Genomic DNA, 25,163 nt, shown 5'->3' with positions numbered 1-25,163 from the left:
AATTGGATAGATAGATAATTAGATGGATAGATAGTTATAGATAGATAATTAGATAAGTGGATAGATAGATAATTAGGTGGATAGATAATTAGTTAGATATATAATTAGATAATTGGATAGATCGATAATTAGATGGATAGATAATTATAGATCGATAAGTAGATGGTTAGATAATTGGATAGATAATTAGATGGATGGATAATTAGATAATTTGATAGATAATTAGTTAGATAGATAATTAGATAATCGGATATAGAGATAATCAGATGGATAGATAATTAGTTATAGATAGATAATCAGATGGATAGATAATTAGATAGATAGCTAGGTAGGTGGCTAAGTAGGCAGTGTATAAAAGATAATACATAAGTGATACGTATGCAAACGATAACTCCAAAAAAATAATGGACACTATTAAGTGGGTGGGAGAAGGTAGAATAAGAATAATAAACAACAACAACAACAAAAAATCCCAAGAACGCGTTCTCGTTCAGTTTGTCCCTCTGTCCGCCCCGTAGGATGGAGCGCTCGGATTTGAAGGCGGCGGGCGTTCGAAAATCAACGGCTTCAGTTGAGCCTGGAAGCCCGGGGAGTTGGTTGCGGCGCTGCAGCTGATCTGCTTCTCCTCAGGTAAGGCTGGGCCTGAGGATCGGTTCGGGTGGCTTGTGTCCTCCGGACCCTTCCCACCCCCTGGGGGTCAAGAGGTCACGGGGTCCCAGCCCCCTTCCCTTCGTTCTATGGAGACGGCACCCCGCTAACAGGGCGGAGCTCGTCCTGGAACCCGGAGCCTCGGACTCCGGGTCCGGCCTCTCGGCAGGGAGGGAGCCGCAGGGGTTGGGGTCGCCGCTTCTCACAGGAAAACGTGTGTCATGTGTGAGCACGTAGTGAGTTTTATTATCGTGACTTTAAAAGGACGCGCGCTGTTAGAATTTTTTTAAGTTAGTTTCTGGCCAGGATAAGTGTTCACAGACCCACCCACCAGCTCTCGGAGGCCCCCGGGATTTTTTTTAAAAAGAGTGTGAAGAACGGGAGAGAAGGAGGGAAACCCTGCTCCTCCGGTGGCCGGCAGCACTAGGTGGCCCCAGAGTCCCCTGCAGCTCCGTTATCCTGGGAGCTTCCTGCTCCGTCCTCTTGTCCCGGAGCGTCCCTTTCCCCCCGCTTTTCTGCGCGGTTTTAAGTTAGAGAGCCAGATAGAGGGCGTGAGGCAGAGAAAGAAAAAGAAATGGCAACAGAAAAAGGCATCGAGACACGGACAGACACAAAGAGGGAAACAGAGGCAGAAAAAAGAACAGACAAAAAGAGAGAGGTGGACAAGCATAGAACGAGACGGAAACGACTGTAGAGAGAGACAGACAGAGAAAAGAAATGGAAAGAGAAATAGAAGCGGCATTATATTCCTTTTGTAGCAAACAGATCATCATTTAGCGCTGGAGGAGACTGGGAAATGTGATCATTCCCCCATCCACTGACGGAGATCAATGGGACCGGATAGTCTTTTTTTTTTTTTTTTTTTTTTTAATTTTTTTTTTTTTCGGATAGTCTTTTAAAGAGGTTCTAGACTCTTAGGCTGTTATCCTCTTTCCACTGTTTTGTAATGCCGTTTGTGTCCTTAGAAATGTTTTTTAGATTCTGGTTGTGAAAAGAATGAATTTTTTAGAAAATTAATTGCTTATTTTGTGCCAGGCACTAAGTTTTGTGAATACGAAGTCAACCAGTAAGAATTTATTAAAACATTAGAAGGACCAGGCATAACAACTGATACAAAAAAATTTATTAAAATTTTAATACGATGATTAATTCTGATGGACGTGGCTCTCTTCAATAATGAGGTGAACCAAATCAGTTTCAATAGAGCAGTAATGAACTGAACCAGCTACACCCAGCGGAAGAACTCTGGGAGATGACTATGAACCACTACATAGAACTCTTGATCTCTCTGTTTTTGTCTGCCTGCATTTTTTATTTCCTTCACAGGTTAATTGTACACTATTTCAAAGTCCGACTCTTTTTATACAGCAAATAACTATTTGGACATATATACATATATTGTATTTAACTTATACTTTAACATATTTTTTTATTTTATTTTTTTTAATAGCCTTTTATTTACAGGTTATATGTATGGGTAACTTTACATCATTAACAACTGCCAAACCTCTTGTTCCAATTTTTCACCTCTTACCCCCCCCCCACCCCCTCCCCCAGATGGCAGGATGACCAGTAAGTACATTGAAATATAAATTAGATACACAATAAGTATACCTGACCAAAACGTTACTTTGCTGTACAAAAAGAATCAGACTCTGAAATATTGTACAATTAGCTTGTGAAGGTACTTTAACATATTTAACATGTATTGGTCAACCTGCCATCTGGGGGAAGGGTTGGGGGGAAGGAGGGAAAAAGTTGGAACAAAAAGATTTGCAACTGTCAATGCTGAAAAATTACCTATGCATATATATCTTATAAATAAAAAGCTATAATAATAAAAAAAGGAAAAAAAATTAATCTGAAATAAAATACCTCATCTTATATCTATGTTTTCTTTCCCCTTGTTAATAAACAAATAAAACCCAACATTTTGTCAATAGACTGAAGCTTAGTCCTTCAAAGTTTCTTAAATTCTGGTTCTTTTAAAAAAAATTTAATATAATTTTATTTTTTCCAAATACATGCAAAGATAGTTTTCACATTCACCTTTGCAAAATCAAATATTTCTTCCTCTTCTCTACCCTTTCCCTCCCCAAGACAGCAAGCAATCCGATATAGGTTAAATGTGCATTTTTTCTAAACATATTTCCATATTTGTCATGCTGTGCAAAAAAAAAAAATCAGATCAAAAGAGAAAAAAATGAGAAAAGAAAAAACAGCAACATAGGTGAAAATACTATGTTTTGATTCACAGTTGGTCTCCATGGAGTTTCCTGTCCAGATGTGGATGGCATTTTCCATCACAAATCTATTGGAATTATCTGAAATCACCTCTTGATTGAAAAGAACCAAGTCCATCACAGTTGACCATCCCATAATCTTTTATAATGTTCTCTTGATTCTGCTCACTTCACTTGGCATTAGTTCATGGAAATCTTTCTAGGCTTTTTTAAAAATCAGCCTATTCATCATTTCTTTCAGAACAATAATATTTCGTTACATTTATATACTACATTCATATACCTTAACTTATTCAGCTATTCCTCAACTGAGGAGCATCCACTCAATTTCTAGTTTATTGCTACTATTATAAGGGCTGCTACAAACATTTTTGCACATGTGGGTCCTTTTCCCTCTTTTATGATCTTTTGGGACTACAGACCTAGTAGAGACACTGATGGATCAAAGAGTGCATAGTTTGATAGCCTTCTGAGCATAGTTCCAGATTGCTCTCCAGAATGGTTGGATCATTTCACTACTCAACCAACAATGCATTAATATCCCAGTTTTCCCATATCCCCTCCCATATTCATCATTTTTTCCTGTAATTCTAGCCAATTTGAGAGATGTGAAGTGGTACCTTAGAGTTGTGTTAATTTGCATTTTTCTAATCAATAGTGATTTAAAGCATTTTTTCATATAAGAAGAAATAGCTTTAATTTCTTTGTCTGAAAATTCTGGTCCTTTTAAAAAAATTAATATAATTTTTTCATATAAGAAGAAATAGCTAATTTCTTTGTCTGAAAATTGTTCATATTTATCTGGATCTCTTATTAAGCACTATGTGCCGATACTGTGCTAAGCCTTGAGGATACATAATAAAAGACAAAAAGAGAGAGAGCTGCAAATCTGCAGTAGAAAAAGATGGTAAGAGAAAAAGAGTATAAAATTGAATTGATTCATCAAATAAATAGAATACCTCAACCCAATTGATAAAGTACTTTTTTTTTTTTTTTTTTTTTTTTACACAAGAGGAAAAGATGCTGAAACTATTCAGAAAAGGCAATATGACCTGGGTGGGGAGAGAATGGAGAGGAAGTCAGTGTTCTATAGTTACCATAATTTTGATTGAGTAGAATTTATTGGAGGTGGATAATAAAGGTGAGAAGAACAGGCAAGGGATGCACTGTCATCAGAAGGAAGCTAGGTCCTTGTGAAGGTTGATAAGAGTGTAAATAAAGAAATACAGGATAAAAAGGCAGTTTGTTCATTGTGGAAAGGGAAGGAATGGACATGATTGAATTTGGGAGCAGACTGAGGGGAGATGGGGATGACAACATAAAGAGTGAGCAGGGGACAGTTTCCCCCAAATGATTATTAATTAATATAGGTTTATAATTTACTATATATATTAGAGAGGAAAAACAGGAGAAACCATGGGGTGAGAAGTGAGGTGTGTAGAGAATAATAGAAACTCTAGACTCAAACATTGCAGAGAGAGTGAGCTTGATCTGGGTCCATTCCTTGACTTGAGAGGCAGATGGAAGAGGTTTTCAGGAAGGCAGTAGACAGTCCTCCCTATCCCTCTTCAATAGCAGAAGATCAGTGAATGGGCCTGGGTTTGGGTACAGGTGCTCCTGTATTACTTTTTAAGGATAGCTAGTGAAAGAACATTGTGGTGTGAAAGAGGAGCTACAGGACTTTTGCTATGCTTGTTGTTATGCTTTTTGTCTTTTAAGAACAGTACAGTGAATTAAGTACTGGACTGCAGATCGAGATACTTTTGTTCTATTTCCAAAACTGCCAAACTAGTTGAGTGATCCTAGGCTAGTCATTTATCTCTCCAAGCCTCAATTACCTAAGCTGTAAAGCCATGTGACTAGACCACATGATCTTTAAATCCCTTCCAGTGCTAAAATTACATAATTCTGTATTAATGAGAAGTATTTTTCATGTGAATTAATATAACCATTTTTTTTTCTATTACAGAACCTAGGATTTGTTGCCGTTTTGTTTTTTTGTTTTTAATAATGGAAGGACCAAATGCATTCAAGACACCTAGCAAATTATCTGACAAGAAGAAATCTTGTAAGTTTAATCAACAAGCAAGGGCCTATGTGGTAGGTAGTTTGCTAAGTGTTTAGGATACAGAGCCCCAAATGGCATTCCTTGCCCAGGAGCTTATTCCTATTGGGAAAGACATCATATATAAGTATAAATAAATATAAAATCAACAATAAAGAGGAGGTACTCTCACCTACTCATGAGGGTGGGTGAGTTGTGATTCTAAATCCCATTCCACTAGTAATAGAAATCCTTGTTAATGTAAATTGACATATGTTAACATTCTGCATAGCAGATCTGTGTCTGATACTGGGAGAAATTACATAAATTAGACATAGTCTGTGTCTCAAAGACCTTGCATTTAGGAAAGGAACAATTGTACTGAACATAACTAAGCTATAGTTCAAAATAGAATTTAAAATGTATTAAGTCCTAAGAAAACTCAAGGGCAGGTGACTTCTTTTTAATTAATCAAGTGCCAGATGCTGGGAATTCAAAGACAAAAATCATATAGTCTTTATCCTCAAGGAGTTTACATTTTATAAGAATGTTGGGAGGGAAGAGACTTGTAGCTCAAAGGATTATGAACCTGCCAGCTCCTGAGAGAACTCAAATCTATTTTCAGATAGCCCTAATTATTAGCAAAAAAATCTTTACATTTCAGACTAAATTCAGCTCTTATAACTCCCACCCATTGTTCCTAGTTTTCTTTGACCTTAGAATATCTATCTATAGATATCTCTTCTCTTCCCCGTGGCAGTCCTTCAGATCCTACCATCTTCCTTTCTCCAGGCTAAATATTACCATTTCCTTCGTTCACTATTATATGATCTCAAGGCCAAAGCCCTTCACAATTGCCTGGTTGCAATTCTGTAGCTTATCAGTTTCCTTCCTTAAACACAATATTTTTGAAGAATTATCTTGATCTGAGTGGAATGGAACCTCTTGGGAGAGGCATACCTCTCAGTGGGTATACTCATCTAATGACTGTGGGTCAAAGATAGGAGGCCAAACTGAAAGCATAGAAGTGTATTAGCATTAGCTAAGGGTGCTGATAGAAGCTTTAGCTTTTTGTAGTATAGATTTAATTTTATAACTTTTCAGACCTATTTAGAGTAAGTGCACAACCAGTCAGATGACGTTGCTAAGGGTCCTAGTCCCAGCCCTTGTCAGTGATTTAGACTCTTGTCAGTGCAAGAAAGCAGTGCCTTGTCAGTGGAACGCAGGTTTTGAAATCTGAACCCTTCCTATCTCAGTGAAGGCAGACAGTCCTGCCTGCAAAAACACTGAGGCTCCTCTTCTGTTTTTGTCAACAGTTTATAGACATAAGGAGAAAAGAGGAATTCCTACCATTGAAAGATGCTTTTGCTTTTGCTCTCCCCAGAGAAGAGGGAGGATGGAGGAAAGCTGCCTTTGACTGCCTGTTCCAGGAGAGGCTGCTGGGAAACATGGTCTCTGGCCTTTGGTCAGAGATCAAGAACAAGTGGAGCTAGTAGTGGTCCAGGCTCAGCCTTTACCCATCTGAGAGGTGCAGTTTTTCTGACAGGAAGGGACAACTACAAATCATTACAGGTGGCCTGTTGTAGATGTGAACAAGGTTCAGAGGCCAGCAGTGTAAGCATCAAAATCTTAGGAAGGAATAGGGACGGGAAGCTAGGAGGATAAATTGTGGAACTGAAGAGAAGCACTGATTGCCTAGTGTGGGAGACAAGCAGGTAATCAAGTAACTGGCAGTACAAGTACTCTGCTAGGGATTTGAGTGTTTTTTATTTGGGATCTTCAGAGATTAACACCACCCCACCACCCCCCATATCACCCCCATACTCCCTCATTTGCATTGGGATGAGAGCCTATTTCCTTAGGACAGGGTAAAGGAAAGCTCACTCAGTGGTCTGAGTGGTTATCTGAGGGGAAGCTGGGATCTTATTTTCCAGTTACAGAGTAAGGGAAGACTTGCCCAGTGTTCAGACCTTTGCTGTCTTGGACATTGATGGTCTTATGCTAAGAAACAATGTAAGGATTTCTTATTGGATACATGGTCAAGGAAAGTGAGAAGGGTATAAAAAGCCATCTAACAAGTTTCTTTGGCAAATTAAAGTTAAATCACACATCAGAGCTACAAGATGGCCCCAGATTAGAAAAATCAAAAGGAGATTTAAAATATTGTATCTTGAACTGAAAAAAAAAATTCCAAATGTTGACTGATTGAGGCACAGCTCAAAAGAACTATCATTTCCCCTAGATACTATACCTATTTTAATGCACCCTAAGAGGAAATTATTTTTGGGGAAGTACCATATTACATTATTGGTTTTGTTTTTTTTTTTTTTTTAGCTTTTAGTCCACTAACACTCTTATGTGTCCCAATCTTATAATTATAAAATTAAAATTTTGTAAACCAAATTACTTTTATTCCTATTAAAGTTAAACTTACTAGATTTAACCTACTGTTTTTAAGCTAAAATTGAAAATAATTCAAGATTCATTTGAGTTAAAACAATTGCCTGCTTTCCTCAAAAATGCCAATAATTGTATTAATTTACCCTTATTCTGAACATGTAAATATATTATTTTTAATAATATCAAAGAATGACAACCCTAGAAATGGTGGTTTTGATTTGGAAGGAAGGAAGTCATTTTGGAGCAGGAAGCATTTCTTAGAGAATGAAGACATAGATTAAAGATCCTAGGAAAAAAATTTATAACAGCATGAGGATAGAGAAAAAAGTGTAAGGATACTTAAGATAGACTTGACCACTTCAAAATTTTGCCTAGGACTGTGTCTGTATTGGAGAAAAAAGAAAATCCATCACCTCTTCCCTTCTGCACTGCATCAATTCCATGCCTTTTCAAACTGACATCAAATCTTTATTGCCTGATTTTGGGGTCTTGAATCCATCTAACTGTATTTACCATCCATTCCACTTTCATAACTTTCTCTCAACATAGAATTTAAGCTGTACCTTCTTAGACCTATGCCTTCAATTTTCACCTTATCATGATGTATATTTTTAGATTTGTTTTGTTTTAATGCCATTATGAATGTCATCCAGAATCATTACAGCTGCCACCAGTGGCTTTATTAGCCTGGGTTAGAACATCTCATTTTGTCAACAGATTTCTTGAAGTACAGAAAATGATTTTAAAAGGTTATAAGCAAAAGTTAGGCCACGGAAAGAAGTTTTAAAAACATGAAAAGAATATTTTATCACTTTTCTTGTATCAATCTCACTTTCAACCTTTCTATTTAATTTTTTTTTCTTTTAGTATCATAGATTTGTTTAGGGCTAGAAGAGATCATGGAGATCATTGAGTCCATGTCTCTCATTTTACAGATACAGACAGGCTCAGAGGGAAGTACTTTGATTCCAAATGTAGCACTTGTTTTTTGCATTTTTATTCTTCCTGTTCTCTGTCACTTTTCCAGATATGCAAACCTCTGTCATGATTGACATTAAAGTAAACTGAGAAACAAGATTCTGAATACAACCATTTTATTAGTTTGGCTAGCAATAAAAAAAATTAAATTGCATCAGTGGCTCCGTCATTGACCAAAGACTGAGTGAGGGCTGACAGGTTTTTTATAACAAAATTAGTAAGATTGGGGCAACTAAGTGGCCCAGTGGATAGAGTCCCAGCCCTGAAGTCAGGAGGACCAGAGTGCAGATCTGGCCACAGACACTTAACACTTCCTCGCTATGTGGTCCTGAGCAAGTCCCTTAACCTCAACTGCCTCAGCAAAACAAAGAAACAAGAAAACCAGTTAGTAAAATGACCATAAAATCTCTAGTAATATAATATTCTTCTGTATTCTGATTGGCCTAACATTTATCATAACAGTCCTATTTAGTAGATATTTTAATAAAGTGGGTTAAGAGTTCTCTCAGCTGCTCCCTGTTACTTTTCCCCCTTGGAAATTGGGAGTAATTCTCAGGTGATAGAATTAGTCTGCAGACCTGAGTATAATCTGCAACTGCTTTGTTTGAATCAATTTAAATTTGAGTTAATAGTAGGGAGTGAGGTTATCCTCCAAATTGCAAATTCAATCCACATAGGAACTGAGTCCCTGAGTAGAGATAAGTATCAAGCAAAAACCTGGCCTTCAGGCAAGTTTACCAGGCTGTGGATGATAGATAGAGTTACCATAAGGAATTTGAATTTATACCCTGAGAGAGAGTGTTAAACAACCATGCCAGTTTAAATCTTAAAGGTAGAATTAAAATTGATTTTCAGTTTTATACTTCATATGTAGTTGAGAGTAGAGCCACATTTATTCCTTGTTTCTTCATCCTCCTAGGATGAAGGACCTATAAAGAAGCTCTATAGTTACTAACCCCTAATTTTCAAGCTACTTTAACTTGTTTTCTGTTAACATAAACTGTCATTCCCAGGAATGATGTTACAGTGATGATTTTGCTTTAGCAGAGCAATTCACATGTGACACTAATAGGATCTGGGGTATTAATGTATAGAATTATTTGTTATATACTTGTCCACTGATTAATTATCTTACATCATCTAAAAATGTTGGGAAGAATGTTTTCATTCACTTTATTGAAGTACTCCTTATGTGATTCACCAGTGGAACATTTTGACCATGGCTCTGAATTGTGTATTCGCTAATAATTTTGTATTCTGTGTTTAAAGTTTACACAAAATATTATTGTCAGCGATAGGTCAACATACTATATTTGTAAAAGTCTTCTTCAGATATTAATTTGTCTTTATTTTTTTTATATTTAGTGTCATGCTTGACTCCATCATCTGTAGCTATTCCAGCCTCTCCATTTATGCAAAAGCTTGGCTATGGCACTGGGGTAAATGTTTACCTTATGAAAAGGTAAGGAATGCAAATAAACATTTTGCATAGAACTCTTTGAATTCATTCTGCGTTTTCAGGGGGTAAAGCAAAGAGTTTAATGTAGAAATAAATTACTGAACCATTCTCAATCATTTCTTAGGTCTGTAAGTAGTAATAATGTAGATGGTGGGAAATTAGGAAACCCTACTATAAGTTTTTTCTCCTTTAGCTCTATTCTTGGGACTGAGGATATAAGAATTTTCAGCGTAATTTTTGGTATGCAATTTAGATTGTGAAAATATCTTATAACAGAAAAAGAAATATTTGATAGTGAAAGTATTTTGCTTTAAATTTTAAAATGGATATCTTTTGTTTTTATATCATTGACATTTCTTAATATATTTCTATCTTCTCTCCCATGCCTCAGGGCCATCCCTTATAAAAAAAAAAGCAAAAAAACTCAATTCATAGATATTAATCAATGTATCAAAGAAATCTGAAATAATTCATTGTTTCACACTTGTAGCTTTCCTGCAAAGAAGGGGTCTTCTCTTTTTAAGGGCTACACTCAGTCATTATAATTTCATAGCATTTAGTTTTGTTCTTTCTGTTTATATTCTGTTCAGTTTTTGTTTGTTTCATTTTGCATCTCTTCATATAAATCATCCTATTTATCCTATTCATTTTTCCTGGCTTAATAATTTCCTATTACACTGTGCCACACAGACTTGTTTAACCATTTCCTAACCGATGGACATCTACAAAAAGTTTTCTTTAAATATTGAAATCACTTTAATTCCTTTATTTTTAAGTTGAAATATTTATTGGATCATTTACTTTTAGTAGTTTCTCATAGACCACCTTCAAATTTCCACAAATGTTTCATAAGCTATTTACTCTTTTAGGTCTCCCAAAGGTTTATCTCATTCTCCTTGGGCAGTGAAAAAGATTAATTCTAAATGTAATGATCATTTTCAAAGTATATATCAAAAGAGACTAACTGATGAAGCTAAGATTTTGAAAAACCTTCAGCATCCAAACATTGTAGGTAAGCTTAAAGAATTAATTTATAAGAAGTATATAACAGAATCTTACTCAGCTTAGCTACAAATTATTCAAACCAGAGATTCTTAACTTTTTTGTGTGTCTTGGGCCCCTTTGGCAGTTTGGGGAAGCTTATGGATCCTTTCAGAATAATGTTTTGTTGCCTATACTTAATTGAATGAAATGTTAAATTTCATTTAGAGGTTAGTAAAAATAAAAATGTAATTATTTTCCTCCCTTGAGGACCCATCAACTCTAGATTATGAATTCTGGTAGTTTAGACCAGGGTTTCTTAAACTTTTCCCATTTGTGACCCTTTTTTAGCTAAGAAATTTTTATGTTATCTTGGGTATATAGATATGTGAAGTAGTATACAAATCAAACATTTGTGATAAATCATAATTTTGTGATCCCCCCACACTTAGTTACAAGATCTCTTGTAAATTTACTGACATTTTGATGTTGTAACTTGGGTAGGATTAAAATGATTATATCATAATCAGATCTAGTCTAGCTGACAAATTTTGCCAGATATCTATCTGGCACTCCAGGAGGAGATAGTTAATATGTAAATTCAATTTTATAAAATCATAAAATGTTGAGAGTTAGAAGGAATTTCTGTTATCATCTATCACATATGTACTTCTGAAGTTGATTTTTTTTTTTTTCATTTTTAACACAAGTGTAAAGCTTGAAATTTATCCATATTGATTTTTTTATCTTGCCTTTAGCCTGGGAAATCTTTTTGGATTCTGATGCTGCCAATATGCTAGCTATCCCCAGCTTTATAATTTTCAAATTGGATGAACAGACATTTTATGCCTTTACTTACAATAGGACAAGGTTAAGCACAGATTCCAGGGGCAGTCATCTAGAGCCTTGCTCTTTTGAGAGCAGCTGGCCAACTAATCCTGAATCTTATTTACAATTATCTACTCCATATGCTCTTCATCTTCATAAGAATAATGTAAGCTACTTGAGCAAAAGTTTTGCTAAGATCTAGGCAAACCATAACCCACTGTATTTTCCCATTTATTTGGTAATCCTGTTGAAATGTGTTTGGACTGGTATCATTGCTTTTGATGAACCTTTGTTGACTTTTTGTGATTTATACTAGTTTCCTTCCTACATGTTCACCAACCATCTCTAACATATCCATCCGAAAATTCTCCTAGAAATAAGTCATTGTCTCTGACTTATAATTTATAGGCTCTTTTCTTTCTATTTTTGAAAATCTAGAATATATTTGCCCTCCCTTCTTGTGGTATCTCTCCATGTTTTCCGTGATCTTTCAGATATCAACAGTGGTTTAGTTATTACATCTTCCAGTTCCTTCAGGCCCTGAGAATGTAGTTCACTTGGTAACTTTAAACTCAGTAATGTCAGCTAGTACTCCCTTACTTTCCTCTTACTTATCCTAGAAATCAACTCCCTTTTAGTCATTTTTGTTCTTATATTTCCCATGCAAAGGTCATTGTCCTTGGCAGAGAAAACAAAAGCAAATGAGGACTCAAACCACTATTATCCATTCATTTATTATTCCTTGTAAAGCCCTTCTTTGATCCTCTCTTTTTCTCTCAATCTTATTAAAAACATAACAAAACAAACATAGCACATCCTTTTTTTGTTGTCCTTGGCTTCCCTTGACAGCTTCAATTTATTCTGTACTTTAACATTGCTAACATTGCTTTTAGGGGATCACTCCATGAATATAAGAATATTCATCCTTAACCTTTGTTGCTTAAAAATTAATTTTTTTTTTATTTTAAAATCTGCTTTCTCTCCCCATCCTTCTCCCTTCCCACTCCCCCCAAAAATCACAAGCAAAACAAATATCCTCATTGGCCATGTTTCAAAAATGTGTCTTGATCTGCATTTTGAATTATTAATCTTTTTATTAGGAAATGGATACCAGATGTTATTGTTAGTCCTCTGAAATTCTGGTTGATCAATACACTAATCAGAGTTCTTAATCTTCTTTCAAGATTTATTGTTTTTTACAGTACTGTCTTTATATAAATTTGTTCTCCTTGTTCTGCTCATCTCATTCTGCATTGGTTCATAAAAATCTTTCTAAGTTTCTTTGAAACTGCTTGCTTCATCACTTTTTACTCCAGCATAACATAACTCTTATCACATTTACTCAGCAAGTTACTCAGCAATTCAATTGATTGATACTCCTTAATTTCTAATTATTTGTCATCATAAAAAAGAGTGGCTATAAATATTTTTGTACATGTTTTGAATTTGTTTTGCTAAGAACCAATCCTTCCCTTATTCTTGATTATCCATCCCTTATTGCTTTTCTCCCTGTTTCCATTATTAGAGAAATGTATTATTCAACCTTTAACTAGTTCAGATGAGAATGAGATTCAATTGTGGTCTGCTTCCCCAGTATCTTCTTCCTGGTTGCTATAAACCTATACTTTTGCATACTTTGATATACGATAAAACTTTTCCCTAACATTCCTTCCTCCCTCTCCCCACCCCTAACGTTGTTTTTAGAGAGCCAGTCCATGGTTATAAGAATATTCATTTTTAACCTTTGTTGCTTAAAAATTAAATTTTATTTTTTTATCCTACCAAAAAATGCTCCTTTTCCCTATCTTTCCCTACTCCCCTCCCAAATTGAGATAGGGGAAAATAACTCAAGCAAAACAAATTTCCTTATTGGCCATGTCCAAAAAAAATATGTCTTATTCTGCATTTTGAATTTCTTTTTATCAGGAAGTGGGTACCAGATGTCAATGTTAGTCCTCTAAAATTCTAGCAATTTAAGACAGAATGGTCCCCAACTCCCTCTGTATCCCTTTATGATAGGGTTCAGAAGGAATACATATCTCTCCATATTAGAATGTGAATAGGACAAGAAACTTTGGTTGTAGTAAATAAGCATGCTACTGTTAATTTTAAAAGATCTTTGATGAAGGCAAAGTGATTAAAAAAATAATTCTGTGAACTCCTTTCCACAAACCTCTCCAAACAGTTTTAGAAAATGTACTAAACCAAATTTTGATGAAGAAATCCAGGAAAAATCAGTGAATCATTTGTCTCACTCAGCTTACCATAGGGGGTAAAACATACACAAACATTGGGGACAGGTTTGCATCAGGAGCATATGGCATTTTGTGACAGTCCAACAACACCCAGGGAGAGATTGTACCTTGTACTGATGCAAGTTCCGAATATAGTCTTATAAGAGACTATACACTCTTTCTCAAGCTTAGGCTCTTTGAATCTGGGACTTCTTGCTTACTCTTCAGTTTCCCCCTGGAATGCTTTATCTGGTGCAGTGCTGGTCAGTCCCCATCTCCAGTTTGCATATCTCTGTTTCCCTGTGCTGACCTGGATTAGTAAAATGACTCATTGATTTTTTTTTTCCCTTGGATTTCTCAATAAAGATTTAGTCTGCTATGTTTTAGACCTTTCTGGAGGAGTTTGGAGGAAGCTCACTGTACTTCTACCTGCTACTCTGCCCCTTGGCTTCATCTTTGTACATTTCTTTTTAAAATTTAAATTGGTTTAATGATTTTTGTGCATCAACATCCACCTTTTCAATTAAGTCACATTTTCCCCTTTTCATTGGAATTTTGTTCTTGAGCATTTTCCATCTGTCTCAGACTGATTTCCCCTATAGCATTTTAGTCCATGGAATTCTACCCATATTTTTTAACTCTTTGAAATCTGCTTTTCTTAACATAGGAAGCATGCTAGACTGAACCAAGATATCTTAGTGTGAATTGGATTCATAAAATAATTTTCTTTTATTGATTCATCCATCTTTTAAAACTTCATACTTTTAAAGGATATCACTAAAACAAACCAGTAATTTATTTCTGTTTTGGTAGAAAACTCTAGCATATGTCTGGATAATCAAAGCCCTCCATCACAAGCATAACATGACTCTGTACCTGGATTTTATTATTTCCCAAATTCTTCAACAATTTCTGTTTAGGTGTTATGTAGTATATTCTAATGATAGAATCACCTCTATTAACCCCCTCCTAAACATTGCCCATCATGCTCTGTAGTTCCTGGATTTTCTCATAGGCGTATGTATGTATACAACAAGTTATTGCTCACTTATCATGTATATCCAAACAATTATAAAATAACATTTCCAATCCCCCATTGCATACATGCACCCATATACATATGTAGATTTATATAGATTTTATATGTAGATCTATAGAGAGAAAAAGAGATTTGTATTCAGAAATTATCTCTCCTTTCTAGCTACCTTTCTAGTTCAGATCTTGCCTGAACTATTATAGTAGCTTCCTAATTGGTCACCCTGCCCATAGCATCTCCCACTCTAATCCATTCTCCAAATAGCTATTAACTTGATTTTCCTAAAACATAACTCTGACCATGTTCCTCTTTCACCCCACCTCCCAGTTCCTGCAAGGTCCCTGAGACAAACATATAAACTTCCTTTGGCATTTAAATCCTTCTGAATTTGGCCTCTTTCTGCCTTTTCAGCTTTCTTGTGCATTATTCCCTTCTTCTGTTATCTTGTTCTCATGCATGGTACTACATTTTCTATTTCTATGCTTATTTCCCATCCCTGAAATGCTTTCTGCCCTCATTTTTCCCTTTCAGGCTACATGACTTTATTCAGTGATGAATTTAAACATCACCTTATCAAGGTGATCATTGTTCCCTACCAGCCTCAGATACTAGTGCCTTCTCCCCTGTGATTCTTTTTCATTCACTCTTTTTTCTTTTTATGTACCTATTTAAAACACATCTCCCATGTTAAAATGTAAGGTCGAGGGACATTTTTTATTTTTTGCCATATTTTAGTACTTACACAAAAATGAGACAAAGAAATCATTTAATAAATGTTTATTGATTGATTTTAACAGCCTTTGCTGTGTATACTCCATCTTTGGCTGAGAAGCTGTGGTTGGAAAAATTCAAATTCCATTCTTAGGTACTATCTTTTTATCTGATTATTTCCCAAGTTTTTTTCTTCTGTAATCTTTACTTTCAAGAAATGAAAAACATCAGTTTTTGCCCCCTATTCAGCTTCTTGTCCAAGTCTTCATAGCCATTTTGCAGTAATTTTTTAAAGTTTCTTGTAAACATTTCTCTTCAGATTACAAACTAGTTTTCCCAAATGCATTTGCTAAATTTTTATTGTTTAGTGCTATCTAATTCTACATGATAAAAGTCCCTCGAGTTTCCTTGGCAAAAATAATGGAGTGGTTTGCCGTTTCTTCTCCAGTATGTCCCATTTTATAGATAAACTGAAACAAATAGAGGTTAAGTGACTTATCCAGGGTTATAGACTTAGCTTGTGTCTTAAGTTTGTGTTTGAATTCATCTCTTTTTTGGGGGGAGGCCGTTGGAGTTAAGTGACTTGCTCAAGGTCACACAGCTAACAAGTGTCAACTGTTTGAGGTCAGATTTGAACTCCTGACTTCAAGACCAATGCTCTCTATCCACCTTATCACTTAGCTGCTCCTGAACTCTTATTTTCCCTGAGTCCAGGCCTGTTGTTATTCTATGTACTATACCAAATTCTTTCCCCACAGTTTCTGTTGCCTTTTATTATAGAGTATTAATTTACTACATTAGTATTACTGATAGTCATTAGCAGGGAGTGGAAAGCTATTTTAAATTGATAAATTAGTTTTGCATTTATTTGCACAAATATTTTTGCTTTATTGTATAGCTCTCAGTATTACTTTAGTCAAATACTGCTATAAAAGTAGAGTTCTTTAATTATTTTTCCCTACTTTGGTAAGAAAATATCATTCTCTTTAAGGTTATCGTGCATATGCTCAAGCCCAAGATGGCAGTATGTGTCTTGCTATGGAGTATGGAGGAGAAAAGTCTCTCAACGACTTAATAGAAGAAAGAAATACCAATTGCCACTCTCCTTTCCCAGCTGCTACAATTCTGAAAGTTGCATTACACATGGCTAGGGGATTAAAGGTATGTCTGTGCCATTATATTTAAAACTTTTATATAAAACACACATGAAGCAAATATACAAAAATAGTTGATATATACTTTATACTTAAGTACATAGAGAACAATAGTTCAACAGTATCTTCATCAAATACATGATATATTTTTCTGCATTAATTTTGTTTGTACAAAAACTTTTTAACTTAATATAATCAAAATTATCCACTTTGCATTCAGTAATGTATTCAAGTTCTTCTTTGGCCACAAATTCCTTTCTTCTACACACATCTGAGAGGTAAATGATCCTTTGCTCTTCTAATTTGCTTATGATATCACTATGTCTAGATCATGAACCTATTTTTAACCTTATCTTGGTATAGGGTGTAAGGTGTGGGTGTGAATGCCTAGTTTCTGTCATACTAATTTCCAATTTTCCCAGCAGTTTTTGATAAATGGTCAGTTTTTATCCCAAAAGCTGGGGTTTTTGGGTTTGTCAAACACTAGATTACTGTTGTCATTGACTGTTTTGTCCTGTGAACCTAACTTATTCTACTGATCAACTCCTCTTTATTTCTTAACCAGTAACAAATGGTTTTGATGACTGCAGCTTTATAATATAGTTTTAGGTCTGGTATAGCTAGGCCATCTTCATTTGCATTTTATTTCATTTATTCCCTTGAAATTCTTGACTTTTTTTTCTTCCAGATGAATTTTATTATTTTTTCTAGCTCTGTGAAGTAATTCTCAGGAGTTTGATTGGTATATGCTACTGAATAAGGAGGATATAGTTTTCTGAATTTAAGAAGAATTTAAAATATTTATCAAAAATTTAATTTAGATTGAGTCCTTGCATTCTTTTAATTCATGTGACTCTGTGCCACCTATTTAACGGTACATAGGTAAAAATATATTTTAGAGGTTATAGTAACATTATAAAGAATGCTAATGCTGTAAGTAAATTTTGAATCTTAAATGGGAGGTATAAATATTCTTGATAATTTGGGATGCCAACTTTTGATTAAAAATGTGTGTTATTTGAGTTAAAAGAATTGTTGCATGCAAATGAGGTGCTCCTTTCACAGAAATTTTGTTGACTAATATGAATTTTATTATTCACTACAATGAAAGACTGAAAAACTATGTACTTAAATTTAAAAAAAAATTCATAATCCAAAATTGATATAGTCTTTTGGAGAGTGAAGGAAAAGGAAGTTGGGATACTTATGTACCCCTGTAGAGACATTGTGGTAATTAGGCATTAAAAGCTTTCTATGTTATGCTCATACAAATTATAAATGGCTTCTATCTTACATGAATTGGATATCATAAACACCCTGAAGTTCTAGCTTCTTGTGATGACTTCTTCTAAGATATATACCTCTTTTAAATATGAAAATACAATCTATCTAAAGGACAGAGTATTATCAAGGAGGTACTACTATCCCAAGGATTGTAGATTTTCAAACATATATATTTTTAAGGCTGGTGAGAATTCCTAAATATGAGAAGAGAGAGCAAAGATGCCATTTAGGACTTAACTTTTAGACAATTATTTGAAAATAAAATTAAACCCAAGTTTGTATAACCACTATTTTTAAATGACTAATAACATCACCATTGAATGCATCAAGTAGTTGAAGTTGATAAGGCTTTTTAATTCTTTTCTTTCTTTCAACTATTATCTAACTCTAATCTTACAATGTGACCCACAATCTAGCAAACCTGTGTTTTTAAATCATAATGAAAAAATTGGAAAACCTGTTAAATTCCAGTGGGGGAAAAAGGGGAATGATTATTGGTTTCCTTAAAACTAAGAATCAGGTAAATTTTTTGGGGGGGGGGGAAATTAATGTTAAATATATTTATTGAAATATCTCATTGTTAATACTTCATCTTTTAACCAGACTTCATGTTCATATTTAAGAGAATCTAAAGGCATGTGACCATTTTAGTTTGAAACCATCACAAGAGGATTGCGTTTTAACAATTATAATAGTGTAGTACTTTATAGCTTTAAAAAATTACTTGATTTGTGCCTTATAATATAACCCCATGAAGTAAGTAATATAATTGTTGCCTTTCCCATTTGACATAGCTAGATGGTATAGTGGATCAAGTTCTGGGCTTCAAGTTAGGAAGACCTGAGTCCAAAAGTGACCTGATATATTACCAGTTTTGTGATCCTGGGCAAGTCACTTAGCCTCTGTCTGCTTCATTTCCCCCAAATGTAAAATAGGGATAATAGCACTTACTTCAAATGTTTTTTGTAAGGATCAAATGGGATAATATTTATAAAGCTTTTAGCACAGCAGTATGCACCTTGTAGGTGCTTAATAAATGCTTATTCCCTTTCCTTCGTTTTTCTTACCATTTGCATTTCCTAATTGAAGAAGTGAGCAATATCTGACAAGTATTACTATCATAAGTATGTGCTTCTTAAGTTGAATTTAATAAAACCCTTATTTCCTATTCTCTATTAGTTATTGATGAGTAACTGAATTTTATTTGATCTTCCCTTATTGTATGATACAATAAGTACATAGAACTGCTACAACCAGATCAATTTTTTATAGTATATATTCATGCTCATTCATATCTCCAAGCCTTTGTTTATCCCTAGACTGCTTGATCATTTTTGCAAATTCTACTTATCCTTCAGAACTCAACTTCCACGTCCATGAAACAATCCCTGGTTATGCCAGTCCACCTCTGAATTTCTATATAGGACTTACTATTTGTATTTCCTTCTTTTTGTAGTTGCTTTATATTATTCTACTGATTCTCCCATTCATACCTTGCATCTCCAATGAGAAGGAAAGTTTTTGTTGTCAGATGGAATTTACGCTCTCCATCTTCCAAAATGCCTACATATTTACTTGCACAGTTTAGGTCTTTTTGAGGTTGATACTCATTTTTTTTGAGCAATGTCAGACTTTGCTTGCATTTTTATCTTTTTACCCAGAAAGATCTATGTAGATGGTAATTATAGGAAAAACTGTTACTTTTTACTTATTAACTAACTAATGCTAGATATTAAAATTTATGCTCTCAATATAGATCTTCAAATAACTAAACAATACCAAATAATGAATCTTATTATAGATAGCATATAAATTGCTTAATTTGGAGTCTTTATAACAGAGGAATTAGGAGGAGTAGGTTTTAACAGTCATTATGTTTATAAAGCACATTATTGTTTTCTTATCATTATGTTTGATCAACTACATCTTATCAGTTTTTTCTTACTCCAAACCTAGTAAATAATAGCTTTTATTAAGTTAGTTATATATGCTGTTACTATGTCACAGTTAATATAACACTGTCCACCTTTAGAAAGAATTAAAACATTTATCCGTATTAGAAATTTCATAGTTCATTATCAGCACCATTGATGTCGCAACTCTTCCATCAATTTTTTTTGTCATTCTGCTTATGAGTGCCAATTATACAATTTTTTTAGTATCTACATCAGGAAAAGAAGCTCCTCCATGGAGATATAAAGTCTTCAAATGTTGTAATTAAAGGTGACTTTGAGGCAATTAAAATCTGTGATGTAGGAGTCTCACTACCACTGGATGAAAATATGACTGGTAAGTAATTCTCTTCTGAGGGGTTTGAACTAGGTTGTTTTGTTAGGATATACATTCCTTGAAGACAAGATTATAAATTTGTATGTGTTTAGTGACCTATGGTATTTAAAGGACTTTCCTTGCATTTTTCCTGTAAGCTAAGAATTCAAATATTAATATCTAATTTCAAAATAATTTTAATTTTGATATATGAACAAAAACAGGTTATAGAAGGACCCTAGAAAGTTGCTAACAGCAAAGTAGAGTAATTCATTTTATGGCATAATCTTATGAGATTGGCTTTAGAGATTTGTATCTGTTAGCAGCTACAACATAGCAGTAAAGCATTTATTAAGCACTTAGTATGTGCATATGCTGAGTGCTAGGGGATGCATATGTAAGCAAGACAATTCACAGAGGGAAGTTGGAAAGAGGGTGATGCATTTTGAGTATTCAGAATATTCATATAGCTAGAGCTGAAGGGGCTTCAGAGACCAATTGGATTCATTTTAGAGATGAGGAAATGGAAGCTCTTTAATCAAAAAAAAAAAAATTAGTTTCATTTCTACCCATTACTAGTTTACTAAAAGCAGCATAAAAGTTCTTAAAAGTAACTTCTAAAGAGTCACTGTGAACAGTTCCATAAATTAATATTTTAGAATTGCTTTTAAAGGAGGCACCTGAAAGTGGTTTGTGCCCTACCTATCCTATTGCCTCCAGGCTATTAATTCATTGCTATTCTATTCCATCATTCCCTAGTTGAGGACCACAGATAATATATTTTCCTCAACACTTACTACTTGGTTAATAATTATTGTTTATTGATTGATGTTGGATACACTACATCAATGATGCATATTGAAATGTTGTTGAAGGCTATATATAACTAAAAAGATAGGTGCATCATTTAACAAGAAGACAACAGAAGGGAAAGCTAAATGATGGTACACTGCTGGGTTCCTCAAGTTACTAAATAACCACAAAAGAAAGGTCTCCAGCGAGTTGGGTTGATCCTCTGAACAATTGATGGGATAATAGATAAAAATAACACATAGGACAAGAAGGCTAGAAGATTTTGATTTGGTTATTTGGATTTGTATTATTAACTTCATTAATTTTTAAAAATTCAGATTTTTAAATATATAGATATATAAATATATATATTTTTTGTGTGGCTGGATTTGTTAAATTGTAGAAACAAGATTGAATTTTGTACTTAAGAAATTTTGTGCTAGTTAGCCATCTGCTAAAACATTTTCAAATTGCTAATTCTTATGTTTCCTAAAATGCTGGGATGTTACTGTTTTCTTTAAAAACAAAAAATGCTGACTATCTGGTAGATGAAGTGGCATTAATACAATTTTGCACTGAAGCTGAGAATAATAATGAGAATAATAGACACACTTAATATCTCAACATACTTATTCCCTTTCAGTGAGTGATCCTGAGGCACATTACATTGGCACAGAACCCTGGAAACCAAAGGAAGCTCTGGAAGAGGGTGGTATTATTACTGATAAAGCTGACATATTTGCCTTTGGGTTAACTCTTTGGGAGATGATGACCCTAACCATTCCACACATTAATCTTCCAGAGGATGGTGATGAAGGTATGTGTGTGCTATTGTCTCATAGACTAATCTTGTTTACTTATTTTAGACTAAGGGATAGTCTGTAAAATGTGACATGTATACTTTATGACAAACTTGACTCATATTCAATATGTATTTGTTCTTAGCTAACATGTTTAAAAAAACATTTTATTGCATGATTTAGTAGCATGTTAAAAGCACCTTTTCAATACTTTTGAGACATGCAAGTATGACCTGGTACCACACAAATATAATAAATAAAAGAAAATAAAAATAATTCAGTAATGTATATCAAGATTTTTCTAGAGAAGAATGTTTGCTATATAGGAGCACCCATTATTCCAATACATTTAGAATGTTTAGTTGCCAAATACTCTGGCCTCATGATTCATAAATTTGCCAAAATAGATTTAAACTACTAATTCAAAACATTTTTGCTAAAGGCTCTTGTTGACATCTATTCATATTTCCTACTCATAAGATATGAAAATGTGGTCCATTGTACAAGCTGGCATAGCACAGTTAGGATAAACTTTAAGATGAGTGGTGGTGATATTATTTCCACTAGAATTTATCTCAGACTTCTTAACAAGCATTTCATTTGGTCTAATAGAAAGAACTGAGAATCAAATGACTTAATTTAGTAGTAGAATACCTGTTTAACAACACTGCAGTTTGCAAAGTACTTTCTGGTCCCAGGTATACCATTGTCAATCCTCTGAAGTTATTTCACCTCTGGGAGCAAATTTCCTCATCTGTAAAATGAAGGGATTGAACTACATGAGGACTAAGTGCCCTTACAATTCTGTGATTTTTTTTTGGGGGGGGGGGGGGGGACTGAAACTGACTTTTTAATTATCCATGATTACTTATGTTAACTTTATATCTTTTAATTTTACTGAGCAGACAAAACTTTTGATGAGAGCTTGTTTGATGATGAAGCATACTATGAAGCATTGGGAACAAGACCAGCCATTAATATGGAAGAATTGGATGAATCATATCAAAAAGTGATTGAACTGTTTTCTGTTTGCACTAATGAGAATCCTAAAGATCGTCCCTCAGCTGCACACATTGTTGAAGCTTTGGAAATGAATATGCAATGATATGTAGGGTTCACTTTCTTGTTCTTCTTGTTGTTGTTGCAAACCTTGTGACTGGCTGATGCATCATTACAATATTAACAATCATACATTTGTATAACCAGCTGAAGGCTATTATTATACCAGTATTTCATTATTGAGGTTTCCTGATATAATCTATTAAGAACTGAAAAGCTTTCTTAGAAATTGAATTAGACTCTTAACACTAGGATGCTCGTTTTCTACTTATGATGCTTATCTTTAAGAAGTGTTGATGTCAGTGGGTTTTTATTATATTCCACATGGCCATATGTCTACTCAAAAAGTTCATGGTAAGTTGCTTTACAGGCTTAAAACACTGCCAATAAAGTGTGGTTAGGCTTGGTTTTTAATTGTTTGGGGTAAAACGGCCATTTCAAACATCTATAAGGAAATTATTATTTTCTTATAAAACTCCCACTTTCAAAAGGTTGATAGAATTTTATAGTATAAAATATCTCAGTTCAGGAAGATTTGCATATTTAAAATTTTTCATTCTTTTGTTTATATTTGCCTGATGTTGCGATTAAGCATAAGCAATGGAAACTGAGAAAATTGTTACATTTTAAAAACAAACCAAAAAAATATCCTGGCTGCTTCTCCCAGGATTCATTTTCAACAGTGAACATTTCTTATTTGCTACAGCTCTCTTTAAACTCTCAGAATCTCTACTGGAGAGTTTCTATTTATAAGTCATAGATTCATGTTTTGGTTATAATTTATTAAACTATCTTATCTAAAGTTATTTGGTTTCTCCTTTATTTTTCATTGTTAGTTATGGCTTCTATTTCAGAAAAAGAGATGGTTGAAATAATGAAAACATTGAAAAAAGTTAATATAAAAGTCAGTTGATTTAAAATATAAAGTTGATTTTTTAAAGATGACTTCCAGAAAGATGACAGAATATGTGAACAAAAATTCTTTCCTATCACCTCAAAAAAAAAAAAAAAAAAAAAAAAAAGAAATATTTAGTACAGGAACATGGTCTAAGAAATAAAGATAGGAAATACTTTTTTGCATAGTCTTCTAAATAATATGAGAAGTGTGCATGAATAATTCAGTCCCCTTAAGTATGGCCTACATGACCAACTTTGACAGACAAGTGTCAGCTTTGATTGTGATAACTTCTATACTGTTGCAGCAGTGATCCAGTTCAATTCTTGTGTCTATCCCACCACCAGGGAAAGCACTGAATAGTTCCAACACCATCATGAAGACAGTAGGCAACTGAGTTTTGAAGACATCTAGTAGCACAAAGTTAATGGAAAAGATGGTTTCTTTAAGGAGAACAGAGCTATATTGTTCCCTGTTTATGAAATATCTTGGACTATTTCCAGGTAGCAGTAAATGTGAGAAGAGCGAAAGAGTCAGGGAAATTGATAAAATGGTAAAATAGAATATCTGGAATTGAAGAGGAATGGAAAGTAGCAAAACTTTTAACATGCAAGTACTTAACTGTGTGCCCAGCATTGTGCTAAAATGTTGAGGGAGAGACCTTGAATGAGTCTTCTGCAAGTCTCTTTAGACTTCCCCCAGCCCTCAAGAAACATGTAATCAAGTTGGGAGCTAAGATATCAACAAAGATATGTAATACTAAATTTTGGGTTTCAGTTAAGTGTCAGTTTTACTAACTGACCATGTGAGACTAATAATGCCATGTGAGATTTGAGAAGGGTCACTACCACTTGAAGAGGTCAGGAAAAGCTTTAATGGAAGAAGAAAGCTTTGGTGTTAAAGGATGGGTACAGAGGTGGCTTGTGATTTCCTCTCTTTGTACAGGCAAGTAGGTGTGAAACCAGTCTGCTATTGGAAGATGATGTCTTGTTTGATTAAAGTATAAAATGATAATGTAATGAAAAAAGGCTAAAAGATGACCAGATCATGGAGGACACCTTGATTGTAAGGAAGAAGAGTTTGAACTTTATTTAGAAGGCAGTAGGAAGAGTCTACTGAAGACTTAAAGCAGCATTTATAAGAGGGAGTATATTCATTCAATAAACATTGTGGAATTAGCAGGACTCAACATGATAATCTGAGTAGCAAAAAAGGAAAAAATGAGAACCTAGAGATTTCAAATATGAACTGAAGCTTAATTGAAAGGGATAGAGAAAGTGAGGAATAAAATAAACTATAGTTAACTTTCTCAAGGAAAGAGTGAAAGAGTTGATGGAAGAGGTTGAAAT

At 34.3% G+C, this 25,163-nt stretch overlaps 1 protein-coding gene across 2 annotated transcripts; it reads left to right on the top strand.

The window, feature by feature from the left end:
* Positions 1-526: 526 nt before the first annotated feature.
* Positions 527-23,725, top strand: PBK (PDZ binding kinase). Of its 2 annotated transcripts, none has more exons than XM_012539766.2 (8): positions 527-630; positions 4,861-4,959; positions 9,679-9,775; positions 10,642-10,784; positions 16,554-16,723; positions 20,160-20,289; positions 21,704-21,877; positions 22,766-23,725. In XM_012539766.2, the coding sequence occupies exons 2-8, from the start codon at positions 4,902-4,904 to the stop codon at positions 22,963-22,965; spliced, it is 972 nt and encodes a 323-aa protein (XP_012395220.1). In that variant the 5' UTR covers positions 527-630; positions 4,861-4,901; the 3' UTR covers positions 22,966-23,725. The 2 variants fall into 2 exon arrangements, with proteins under 2 accessions (XP_012395220.1, XP_031807336.1); XM_031951476.1 differs by lacking the exon at positions 527-630 and adding an exon at positions 866-884 and having other exon boundaries at positions 22,766-23,464.
* The last annotated feature ends 1,438 nt before the right edge of the window (positions 23,726-25,163 follow it).

This window comes from Sarcophilus harrisii, chromosome 2 (genome assembly GCF_902635505.1).
Source record: "Sarcophilus harrisii chromosome 2, mSarHar1.11, whole genome shotgun sequence".
NCBI classification, from domain to species: Eukaryota; Metazoa; Chordata; class Mammalia; order Dasyuromorphia; family Dasyuridae; genus Sarcophilus; species Sarcophilus harrisii.
Note: the sequence above shows the minus strand (reverse complement) of the source record. Positions and strands in the feature narration are given on the sequence as shown.

What these genes read in the sequence shown, in the direction of transcription:
- PBK (XM_012539766.2), top strand. Translation starts at nt 4,902, where the DNA reads ATGGAAGGACCAAATGCATTCAAGACACCTAGCAAATTATCTGACAAG. An exon ending in AATGTTTACCTTATGAAAAG is followed by an intron (nt 9,776 to 10,641) that starts GTAAGGAATGCA and finishes TTACTCTTTTAG; the next exon opens with GTCTCCCAAAGGTTTATCTC. An exon ending in TCCAGAGGATGGTGATGAAG is followed by an intron (nt 21,878 to 22,765) that starts GTATGTGTGTGC and finishes TTTACTGAGCAG; the next exon opens with ACAAAACTTTTGATGAGAGC.